The 12,823-nt window shown below is 38.6% G+C and overlaps 1 protein-coding gene across 26 annotated transcripts in view; it reads right to left on the bottom strand.

Moving 5' to 3' along the window:
* RIMS1 (regulating synaptic membrane exocytosis 1) overlaps window positions 1-12,823 on the bottom strand; it is a 600,054-nt gene that overhangs the window by 151,706 nt on the left and 435,525 nt on the right. For 11 of the 26 annotated variants that reach the window (XM_040261395.1, XM_040261390.1, XM_040261392.1 and 8 more), the window contains 3 exons: window positions 12,365-12,490; window positions 10,681-10,743; window positions 5,754-5,843 (listed from right to left, as the gene is read on the bottom strand). In XM_040261395.1, the coding sequence (XP_040117329.1) occupies window positions 5,754-5,843; window positions 10,681-10,743; window positions 12,365-12,490 (279 nt within the window). Of the gene's footprint in view, window positions 1-5,753; window positions 5,844-6,304; window positions 6,398-7,001; window positions 7,080-10,680; window positions 10,744-12,364; window positions 12,491-12,823 lie in introns of all 26 variants that reach the window. The other 15 variants (XM_040261401.1, XM_040261400.1, XM_040261397.1 and 12 more) reach the window with 5 other exon arrangements.

Genomic DNA, 12,823 nt, shown 5'->3' on the forward strand with positions numbered 1-12,823 from the left:
ACTTTCACGCATTGGAGAAGGAAATGGCAACCCACTCCAGTGTTCTTGCCTGGAGAATCCCAGGGATGGGGGAGCCTAGTGGGCTGCCGTCTATGGGGTCGCACAGATTCGGACACGACTGAAGCGACTTAGCAGCAGCCTTTTCACTGGCCTCAGAACAGGGGGCTGTGGACTGAAGGAACAGGCTGCAGAGCGGGTCCCTAAATAAGGGTCTGCAAGATTGTGTCTGGCTTTGTTTTGGCAGTGACGTCAGCTATACACAGCACAGAATAGATGACGAATAAACGTTTGCAGATATTTAAGTGGATAATGAAGAGGATAAGACTTGAGATTTGGGGGGTAATACTGGTAAGAAATAATGAGAAACTAAACTGAGAAATCAATAGTGGTAAGGCAATACAAGGACTTAGAACTGACTGTCCTCAGTAAGCAATCAAATGGTTCTTATGTTGGGGCTTTTCCCCACCATGGATATAGTGATATAGTGAAGTTGCTCAGTCGTGTCCGACTCTTTGCGACCCCATGGACTGTAGCCTACCAGGCTTCTCTTTCTATGGGATTTTCCAGGCAATAGTCCTGGAGTGGATTGCCATTGCCTTCTCCAGTGGGTCTTCCCAACCCAGGGATCGAACCCAGGTCTCCTGAATTGTAGACAGACGCTTTACCATCTGAGCCACCAGGGAAGTATCTTAAACCAAATGCACGTGTATTTAAATGTGTAACTAGTATTTATGCTCCCATGTGTACACAGCTTTCAGTGGCGCACAACTCTTGGCAGAGCTGCTTTAGTTACCTGAAAGAGAAAGTATTTGGAAATACAAATCCTTCATTCCATAAGTAGCACACATAAAAAGTATCTGTGAAGTTCTGGAATATTAGAAACCAAACCTGACCGAAGGAGAGAATTGATTATATTTATTTTTATGGTCTATTCCCATTATTTATGGAGTTCTTTAAAAGATTTTCCCCAATACTATTTAAAATTAAAATTAATATAGGTACTTACATTTTGGAATAAGGTTTATCTATTTCATTTTAAGTTAACAGTTGTTAAGTTTTAGGTAGGAACTTCTTTATCTTAGGCCTCATGTTTTCACATGGAAGGAAATTCTTTCAAGTCCTGCCTTGGGTGTCTGTCCACCTCAAGGAGGGAGTAGGGGAAACTTTGTGGTAAAGAATCAGGCACAGATTACTTAGCCCTCTCTGATTTCCTCTTTAGAAATCAGTCTGCCAAACAGCAGCCTCTTGCTGAGCCATCAGGAAGCGGCCTGAAGTCTAGCTCCTGAACTTGTTCACTGTATTTATGGTGATGACTAGATCTCTCACCTTGCAGTTCCTGGGTCTAGGTCAAAACTGGACACAGCCTTGGGAGCAGAAAATAGAGAGTGTTTTTTTAAATGCCCTCAAATCCCCAAACTGAGCATTTACTAAGTAAAAATAATAATAGTAATGCTATTGCAGCAAAGAGCAAGGACGAATCAGATATGATCCTTGCCCTCCAGGAGGAAAATCTAGTAAAAGGAGAAAAATACATGCCTAAGGGAAATAGAAAGTATTTAATACTATGTGAATCCAGAAAAGAGCATCGATAATTCTGCTTGGCAGAGAAAGGGAAGTGGGAGGGGGAGAGGGAGGGAGGTTAGGAGAAGTTCTGCAGGAGATATGGTTATTTGACCCCCCCTTTTGAAAAATGACAATAAAAACAAAAAGAAAAGAGCATTTTAATTGTACAACTTCATATGAAAACTAACAGAATGATTAGTAGAGTTTATGAGAAATTTAGGGGGCAAGAAGGAAATTTAGGGGGGAAGTGGAGGAGGACTTTAGCATAATCAAGGGGAGGATCTGTTTTGAAGATTCTTGAAGGAGAATTGATAGGACTTCCTGTTTCATTCAATGAGACGAAGGAGCAGGAGACGTATTTCCAGATTATGTGGATGGCTAGATGTCAAATTTGTCAAAGCACAGGGACGTGTCAGAAAACAAAGCATTTTGCTGTCAAAGGGTGTGAGGGGAGACAGTGAATTTGATGCCCACAGGGTCTGCCAATCACTGAGGAACTTAGGCATTTTCAGGGGAAGGTCTGGCCTGACCAGCTACAGTGGACTGTGGTCCTCATATGTATTAGTGTGGAAACTTTTGATAAACATTGAATTTCAGAGATGGGATGGGTGAGCAACAGAGGAAAGGTGAGAGGGAGACGGGGAAAAGAAACCTGTAAGGGGGTGCTGTTGAGAAAGGAAAGATTCTAGAGGCAGCAGCGACTGTAAGATGTAAAATGCTGCTGGGCCGGTCAAGGCCAAGGTAACCCATGACAGGGTTTTAGCACAGTGGCGGGACTGCAGAACTTTCTGGGAGGTACAAAAAGGAGGTGGCAAGTATAGACTACTCTCGGATGGACTTTAGCAAGGCTATGGTTTCTGTAAAAGGTCTAAGAAGAAGATAATGCATCCAAGAAAAGGACTCATTCTCCAGTGGCTCTAAAAATCAGTGTTTCCGGATACATAAGCGACATTCTGTTTGAAAATCTGGGCAAGGAAAGGCTAGGAGCAGACATGTAACTCACTCCTCAGGGACAAGGGGGAAGTGATGACCTCAAGCTGACCTTGACACAGAGGAAGGAAAGTACAATGACCTTGACCGGACCTTCTTGTAAACATGCAGTGGTATTTGCTAGAGAAAAGATGAAAGCAAGCCATTTCTATTAGACATCTTCAGTTGGGTATAACCAGTCTTTCTGGTTATCTTTCATTGTAAATGAACCTCAAATTTCTTGACTTATGAGTCATGACTGGATGGGGTTAAGGGTAATATGTATTTTTTCTAGTTATGTAATCCACAGAATACATAACAGAGGTGCTCAAACATGGAAATGACCTCCTTTGAAAACAGGATTTCCATTGGCTTATATGGAAATTTATCTCTTAACCTGGGCCAAACCATTCTCCTACGGCAGAAAAGGTCATTCTGATGGTTTTGGGGCAGTTCAGGAGAAGAACACGCTAATTATTCCTGCTGCTCCTGTATTTTGGAATCATTAGGGACGTGTGAAGGTGGGTGTTGACTCAGCTTTAACAATTTCATGCTTTGTACTAACACAGAACTTCCTTTGCTCCCAAGCTTAGTGAGGAAACTTCAGAAAAGCCTCCGAAGTAAGTAGAACACCATAGAAACGGTCATCGAGATGGTTGAGAATCAACAAACTGCTTCACCTCAACAGGTGATAAAGCTGTGGAAATGTGGTGCTATCTCAAGAAAATGAAATTGTATTTCTAAGAACTTTTCTCTAGCATCGTGTTTGCTATATACGTATCAGGCGTTAACCAGCTCTCTGCTCCATCACAAGAGCTAAGTAATCTGGAAAACCCTGGAAGCCTTCCCAGTGCTTTCACATCGTATCTGTGGATGGACAAGTGCATCTTCCAAAAGCACAAAGCACCCCCTGCTGGCCCCATTCTGTCCTGTCTTGAAGCTGTTCAGGGGTCTGAGCATGCATGAGCAGCATTTTCCACATCAAAATGCATCTATAATGTCTGCAAACTTCCTGATGAAAACTCTTCTCATTTTACTTTCTTCCTGACAAGCCAATAAATTAAAGATCATCAGTAATACTGATTCTTGAATTCTTGCCCCTTCTTCATTTTAATGGGAAATTTCTCTTTTTTTCAATACATAGAGTGAACATGAGTTTCAAGCATATTTTATCTTCTTCTATCAAAATTTAATATCACAAGTGAGTGCACTCAGACCTCGCTATGACCTGTAAAATAATTGTGGCCGGATTATCTACCTACAGGTTGGCCTGTTCTAAGGGTATTATCCGAGAGATTCAATTCAGCAGCATATGGGTTTGTGAATTCTATAGCTTCAGAGCAACAAGAGAACACGTGCTAGACAGGATTCAACAAAAGAATAACCTGTTGCTGTCCAGTGCAGTGGTCACAGAGCACTGTGAAAAAAGGAAAGCAGAATATCTCACTAGCAGTTTTTAATTGATTATATGTTAAAATGATAACAGTTCACATACATACTAAAGTATGAAAGTAATTTCACATCTTTAAGATGGCAAGCAGAAAATTTTAAATTATGCTTGTGACCCAAATTGTACTTCTGTTAGAACTAATACAGATGATTTTAAGATGTCCGGGTGGTATTTTGTCATCAATGGTTCCACTGACTCATTCTACCCTTGATTTAACACCAACTCAAAACATATAAGGTGAAGGCAATGGCACCCCACTCCAGTACTCTTGCCTGGAAAATCCCATGGGCGGAGGAGCCTGGTAGGCTGCAGTCCATGGGGTCGCTAGAAGTCAGACATGCCTTAGCGACTTCACTTTCACTTTTCACTTTCATGCATTGGAGACGGAAATGGCAACCTGCTCCAGTGTTCTTGCCTGGAGAATCCTAGGGACGGGGGAGCCTGGTGGGCTGCTGTCTATGGGGTCGCACAGAGTCGGACACGACTGAAGCGACTTAGCAGCAGTAGTAGCAGCAAAACATATAAGGAAATAATAATATGTAAATAATATAAAAATTTTTTCTTGCTACTCTTGTAATTGCTTGGGGAAGGGTAATATAAAACAAATGTGAACAGTGAAACAGTTTCAATTATGCTTTTAGAAGAGCCCATAGTCATTTCAACTAAAATTTCTCTTACAAATGTAAAAAAAATACAAAATGTAAGTTAGATTCCATTGTTTTCTAACATAAATTTTGCCAATACAAAATAATACAAAATTCAAAAGCAGATTTTTTTAGAATAATCTTATGAAGACACTGAAAATGAATATGTCTACCTGAACCTATTATTCAGTTCTAGAAATAAATGTTTCATAAACAAATGAATAGAATCAGACTATAAAGATTGCTAAAGCAAAGCTTTAAATAGCCTCAAAAGAAGAGGAAAAGTGGGTTACATTAACACAATGAAACACTTAGTCAGGATTTGTGATGACGTAGTATCTTATCTCCAGTGAATCACTTCTAATTGAAGAGAGATAACATTTATAACAAACACTATCAAATATAACCAAGTTTACTGGAATAGAAAATTCTACCAGAAAATTAGCTGCTCACATAGGAGACAGGTTAACATGTGATCACTGAATACCTTTAAATGAGAATCAGACTTATTAATTGATCAATTAAAAGCTTTAAGCAAAATTATGTATGTGTGTATATAATGTGCATTTATTTTTGTAAGGCATCAGGAAATCTATGATAAGCATACCACATTTTGTTGTCAAAACATAACATTCTCTATATCAAAGAGAAAGTTGATTTAAAAGAGTGAATGTAGAAGCACAAAGGAAGTACTCTATCTAAATAAGATTCTTGTTTTTGAGTTTATAGAAAATTGTTGTTGAACCTACAAGAACTATTTATCAGCGGATCTACTACGTGATTTTCTCCTTCAAATAACTCCCTTTCCCCCTAACCATATCAGCGTACTGAAGGCTCCCTGAGTAGACGCAAAGAAAACCACACAAAGGCAACAAGAGGGAAAAGCAGCAGCCAGAAGCAGTTACAAATCACACCACGCCATTCGCAACGACACGCGCGGAAATATGTGTATGTGTGCCCTCGGGCTCCCGCACGTACACATATATCTCTGCATGGACTTGGACGGGAGTTGGGGGAGAGGCAGACAGGCGGCAGATGAACATGGATGAACAACCTGTGAAGCTCCGTGACACGAAACATAGTGATGGGGAAAATCATAGGAGATTAAGAAAGTCCTTACTGTATACCTTTCTCGTTCTGGTGAATGCAAACTAGCGTCTGGTCTCAAGCAGTTGGTACTAGCACTCCTCGCCCTGTCAAGGGAGGGCTGCAGGTCACTAGTGCCAGCGCATGGCGTCCAGGGCGGAGGAGGGAGGCAGAAAACAGAGAGGAAGACCGGTTAGAGAGGAGCCCATCCAGGCCGCCCCTGCACACAGAGCGCACAATCGCTGCGCCGCGTTCGTCAGGGCTGAGCGCCGACAGGATGGCCATGCACAATTTTGTTTAGAAAGTGACACTAAACAAATATTATGCTAGAATTGCTTTGCATAATTTTCGAAAGGGTCTCAGACTGAAAATAAATAAATAAATAAATAAATAAGACTAAGTCACACCTACTCATGAAAAAACTGGATACAGAAAGCACTAAAACGAAAATGCCTAACACTCCGTTACCAAGGACAGATGCCACACCAAAACAAAATGAAGGACAGCAGAGGAGGAAATTTTTACAACTCAGCTACTCTGGATCAAACACTAGACAGGGAAGGTGGAAGGTATGACGTCCAAACGTCCTTACCCAACCAGAATCTCATCAGTAAACCTCAGTGCTCTGGAGTGAAAGCATTCATGGTGAAGGGTTTTGGTTTTGGTACGTGCAGGCAGAATTGAGCTCCACAAAGTAAAATTATCCAAAAATAAAATAAAATAAATTAATTCTCATAATTAAAATCAACAAGTAATACAGCAAAAAAAAATGAAAAAAGATGACAATGACTAGAAATCTGACATTTGAGTATGTAGATTTCATTTAGAGAAGTATTCTAGCATAAGTTTTATAATTAAAATGATCTTATTTTTATTTTCAATTGCTTTTTATTAGTCTTTCTACACTGTTGAGTTAGTCTCTGCTGTACAGCATAGAGAATCAGTTTTATATTTATATATTCATTCTTTAGATTCTTTTCCCATATAGGTATTAAGTATTGAGAGTATTGAGTAGAGTTCCCTGTGCTACACAGTAGGTCCTTATTAGTTATCTATTTTAAAATACAGTAGTGTTTGTATATAGTGTTTTATTTGTCAGTCCCAGTCTCTAAGTTTACCCTCCCCTTTCCCTCCCTTGAAGTTATTTTTAGAAATCATTAGTGTTTCTCTGTATATAATTAATTTTAAGAGGAAATGCTAGTGTTTTATTAGAATGTAAATCTGCTATTTTTAGTAGGCTGGGGATTAGGGATTAGTTTATAACTGAGACTCACTGTTAGGACTCTTACCTGTAAATATCCCAGTGAGAACAGGTCTCTAATAAGGGCATCTTAGGCGGTAATGTTTTATAGTGCCTAACAAGATGTCTGGAACGTGGCAATGGAGACACGCAGGAAACAAAAAAATATATATGAAGTGAGTTTTATTAGAATATGAAATAAGTAAGAGGCCTAGAAAACTAAAAAGATGAATCTTTTGTTTTTCTCAGAAGGACCACCTTGATTATTTGAAGGTAGGAACATAACTATTAAGTATGGAATTACAGACATCTGTGTGCATAATAAAGATATTCTAAATTATATAGTTCAAAAGCCTTAATTTGAAAAAGATCTGTAACCTATACTCTATCTAGTAACAGGCATGAAACTTACTATTTAACTCCTGATTTAATATTATACCTACTTCTTTGGAAATAACAACTCATAGTTAAAAGCACTAACAAAATAATTCATGAAACTTGGGAATTAATATGACTAAAAGTTAATATTCTAATAAGAAGGAAAATGCTAACTAGTATTTCAAGGAAAAGGCTGGTCATGGTACTGACCAGGCAGTAAGGCAGGGAAGATTAGGAGATGACTATAGCAGGGGCAAGTCCTTTCCACTTATCAGCTTTTGGATACAAACCCAGTAACAGGTAACAATCACTGGAAACTCGGTGAGATGGATATTAGCTGCAATCAGAATATTAATTCTGATTTGGCAGAAAAAATAGCAGAAACAAGGCCCAATATCATCTGAATTCACTTAAAACCTATGAAGGCTTATGGCTGTCCATAGGACAAACGAGTACCAGTCAATTTTTTATAATTTAAAATTAATAATATTTCTACAAATTTAACTATCAGTTATGAAAATATATTGTCCATTTGGCTTACATTAAAGTTTGATAAATTGATAATGGATTAAACATTTGCTTGGGACATATGAAATATCAAACACCCCCCTTCCCAGTTTATTCATGTTTATGCTAATGGTTGAATCGGGAAATCTCTTAAAACATTGGTTTAAATTGTATTAAAGTACCACCTTCAAGCACCAATCAAGGACACTTAACCTGAAGCAAACGATTCAGTCTATCTCACAAACAGTAGAATCTTCTTCTCAACTCCTAAACCTAAGGCAAATATTTTACAAAATAGGTTGTCATATAACTTTTCTAAGCAGTTGGTTCAAAAATGATTTGGGGAGGAGTACACTCTAATTGGGGTCAGAAGAGAATGGCAACAATGAAAAATAGCACACAGTTTACAGAATGAAGGTCCACGCTGACTTTGCCGTTTATTGACTGTGAACCTGGGTGATTCAAGTCAAATCATCCAGCCTTTTTCTACATCTGTATCACGGGAGAAATAATCTTTAATGGGGACGCAGTCTGTGAGCATTAAATGAAATAACAGGCACAAAGGATCTAGGACACAGTAGGAAGCCACAGCATTTTCTGTACCACATGACTTTCTCAGGACATGCTCTATGAAAAGGTTATTTAATATGACAATAATAGGAGGGGAAGAATTAAACGATATGGGACAGATATCTGTAGCACACAACTTTGGTATGCTTAGCATATAAAATCTAGGCACTGATTTTAATTTGCAAAGTTTTCAAAATATGTTTGACTTGCAGACTCTCAAACTGGTTGAACTTTGTGCAAGACTAAGTGAAGTGAAGTCGCTCAGTCGTGTCCGACTCTTTGCGACCTCATGGACTGTAGCCTATCAGGCCCCTCCGTCCATGGGATTTTCCAGGCAAGAGTGCTGGAGTGGATTGCCATTTTCTTCTCCAGGGGATCTTCCCGACCCAGGAATTGAACCCGGGTCTCCCACATTGCAGGCAGATGCTTTATCGTCTGAGCCACTAGGACTATCTCCTTGTCAATTTTTTTTTGGAAAAAAAAAAAAAAACTAGTTTAGTGGAAAACTTCAAATAGAGTTGATTTTGAATCCTTGATAAGTTACATATCAAACAAAACTTTCTTATCCTCTTCCTTCAACTGGGAAATGAAGATAATGATATTACTTTGATACAACTTTGTCAGGATGATAAGAAAAAATACATTAATTAATTAGCACAGTTCTTCCTAGTCAGTGAATGTTATTTTCCTTGTTTACTGAAAAGTAGTAAACCCACAGGTTTTATTCTTAAAAGTCCTATGTGAATATGACAAGCTGTATCTTGATGATAAAATTTTACAAAATGATGAAACTACTACTTTATTTTATTGTGCATATTATGATAGTTTACCTTGAGAAATGAAATATAAGGGAAAGAAAAACAACATATTTAGTAATTCTATGTATATTATTGGCGTAAGAGTGTTAAAAATACCCACGCTTTGGTGCCTAATAAACATGAAGGCTGTATTTTGGTTTTGTTTTATGGTTGGAGTCATGCCAACAGGAATATGAGAAAACTTTCTGAATCGGTAAAGAAATCATTCCTATTAAACTGTTTGTCAAGACAACTAATACTAAAGCTGGAGACGTCAGCATTATAAAGAATCTAAGTTGATTTTTATAATAGTTATGATTTTACATTATTTATCCAGTTTGGAAGCAGGACTGACATTCCTCACTTTTCCCTGTGGCACTGCGCACAAAGCCGTTTTTATTTTGAGGCAAGTTTTGTGCGTGTGAAACGTTAGGGCTCATTTGTGTGAAGCACTTACTTGTGGTAAGCACATGTGCTTACCGTGGGCATGGCAGCGACCACGTTCACAAGCTCAGCAGAAGCCCGTGTCTTCACAGACACAAGAAACCTGCACGTGCAATGGCAGGATTTCCAGTGCCGCTCTCTCGTTCTCTTTCCTACCTACTCTCTACTGGCCACGATATTTGAGTTTATCTGTGTGTTGGTTTGTTTGCTTTACTGAATTACTACTTCCCTCCCTTCTGTTAACTCCATACTGACAATAAATACACACAGATTATCCTGTAAGTAATCTGTAAGATGGTTTATCTGGGATATGAGATCTGAGATGTAATAAGATGAAAATAAAGCTCTAGGTTCCAGTTTCGAGGACGGTATTATGCCCCCTTGGTCTCATCTTTAAAAAGCCTTCATACTCTTATACGCTTTCAGGAGAATGTTTGTAGTGGAGCACTTCTGAACTGGTGGGGGCATGAAGGACTGGAGGGCTTGGAAGTTTACATGTCAAATATCTTCAGTCTTTATCAAGATAGGGACTGAAGCTCAGCTATTAAAAATGAAAACGGTCAAGATTTTATTAAAATCAAACAAAGAAAACAACAATAGAATATGAAACAGACAAAAAAAAAAGGCTAAAACAAAGCTAACTTACAATGATGTAAACAGTAACACTGCCACGCAGATCAGACTTTTGCGACTTGATGGGTGTATGTGGCAGGCCTGGGGACCACTCAGAGCGAGGTTATAGAATTTTAATTGCAGAAATCAGTTCCTTGGTTTTGGGAATGTGTAAACAGTTCTGCAGAAAGGCTCATTAGCCTCTGGATTTTGAATGTGCAAACAGAAAAGCAGTCTGCCTGGATTAGAATTCAAATATGTTGGAACCTTTTCCACAACCTCCAGATAAGACAAAACCAATTGAATACTGGGTAAATTAATTTTACGTATTTGTAATCATACCGCTGAGGGGGAGATGGAAGCAGAGTAGAATGGAAAGAGTCATCACACACAGTCACTTCGCCAAATTCCTGTAGTTACCTGGTGGTGTGTAGGCATTCTGCACTTCGTCCTCGTTTTGCTCTGGGAAGCATGAGAAGCTCACTGCACAGACAGGATGGGTGGTGAGTGAAACAGATAGGTCATGAGGCATTAGATGACATGGGTTTTGCCAATGGTATGCCGATGACAACAGGAAAAGGGAAGAAACCAGATTGTCTGCACTAGCATATTTGCTTGAGAGTTCAAACAAAAATAAACATGACAGTATTTTTAAAAATTTAAACAATAAAGTGCAAACATTATGGTCAAAGTCCTAGCTGTTGCTGATTTGCTATTCTATTTCAAAATGATTTTATAGAGTATCAAGAAAAACCTTAAATGGATCCCTTCCCATGTAAGACACAGAAATCTATTTCCAATTCTAGACATTTGGTTATTTTTAATAGCTTTTAAAAGCCCTATAAATCTGGCTTTTCTGCTTCTGATGGGACCTCTAGATCCTTTCATTTCTTTTTAGCAACTCAAAGCATGATGGATTTCTCGGCTTTTACAGCCACTAAAATGCAACGTCTCATTTTCTGTTGCTCATTTTCTGACTAGGAACATGCTTGATTAGGAATGTTTATCTTAAAATTGATACTTTTTCTACACTCAAATTATTTCACTCTATTGAATGCCCTGGTCTAGAAGTCCTTTTTTATCCCCTCCTTCACATAAATTCACGGTGGCCCTGGTGACTGTCAACAAAGGGAGCCTCAACTGACGTCACTCCACCCTGAGTGGCCTGGAACCCTACTCTGGAGAGCACTGTTAAGTCCCAGTAAGTTCCATCACCCAATCCTGAAGGTCTTGGCCCCACTCCCTCTACAGCAGGGTGACCATTACAGAGCTAAAGGCTATCTGTGAGTTCTGTGTCCTTGATTACTCGGCAAAAAACTGGCCACCGAGTACCACTCTCCCTTCCTAACCCTCCCTAAAAACCGCTCCACTTCAAAAAGCCAGAAGACACTATCCAACCAGCTGGGGACTCTAACAGCTAAATCAAACCCTGAGCTAGTGGGCAAGCACATCCTACACGAAGAGGGTTGGTCAGAGGAGCAGGTCCGTGGAAATGTGGAACAATGGAACCAGAACGCTGATTTTCAGTAACTGTAAGTAACAGGAAGTACCTTGTTCATAAATAAATGCAGAACTAAGTTTACGTACACATCCATAGAAGAAAGAGTCCATTTCAACATTTTGTACGTTATAGACATTTTAGGTTATTACATTTTATGAAAAGTAGGTGTACTAAAAAATATTGCTATTGAAGTTCTCACAGATACTGTGAAAGTAACAGTCTTTCAGATGACCTGCACTTTTTAATTACAGAAAAAACATAATTTTACAATTATACAAATAATACTCCTAAGACTGAAATACACAAAAAATAAAATATTTAAAAGTAGCTTATATAGTCAACAACAAACTGTATATTTAAAACTGGCTAAACATAAATTCTGATTTTGTAAAATAGTGCACATTTTATGACAATATACTATTAGTCAAATATTTCCTAAAGGTACATTTCTATTAGAATATCTCAAAAGTCATTCTTTGGGAGAAGTTCAGTTTTGAAAGATGGAATTCTTTTACTGTCTTTTGTGCTTTGCTAAGATATCTATCATATATGAAAACATGGCAAAAAAAATGTATCATGTTGAAATCATAATGTGAAAAATACCTGTCTTGTTCTGATAAACACTGACTGTCCACATCTCTGATTCTCTGATCAATTGGGCTTCGGGAGGCATCACGGTGTCTGGTTGGAGAACGTGATCTTCTTGTTGGATGAATTTCATCTAAACTCCTAAAATGATTACAAAAAATTTTATCTATCAAAATGTAACATTTTTCCCAAGCAATGTGACATACTAACAGGAACGAACTGACAGTAATTGGCAAACAACTGATGTGGCTTGTAAACCTCTGGCCATATCCCCAAACGCCTGTTTTAAAGGTATTTACTGTCTCTTTTTGCTTGGCCTGTGCTATATTTCCCCAATCTCCTTTTGAACTACTATCAAAAAAGGACCACAGTTTTCATCTGCATACTTAAATAAAATTTCAGGACTGCATTTCAGGGTTAGGTGAAATACAGAAGGACATTCTTTATGGTTTATATGCTTTTCCAAACATTTAC

Source organism: Oryx dammah, unplaced genomic scaffold (genome assembly GCF_014754425.2).
Source record: "Oryx dammah isolate SB20612 unplaced genomic scaffold, SCBI_Odam_1.1 HiC_scaffold_19, whole genome shotgun sequence".
NCBI classification, from domain to species: Eukaryota; Metazoa; Chordata; class Mammalia; order Artiodactyla; family Bovidae; genus Oryx; species Oryx dammah.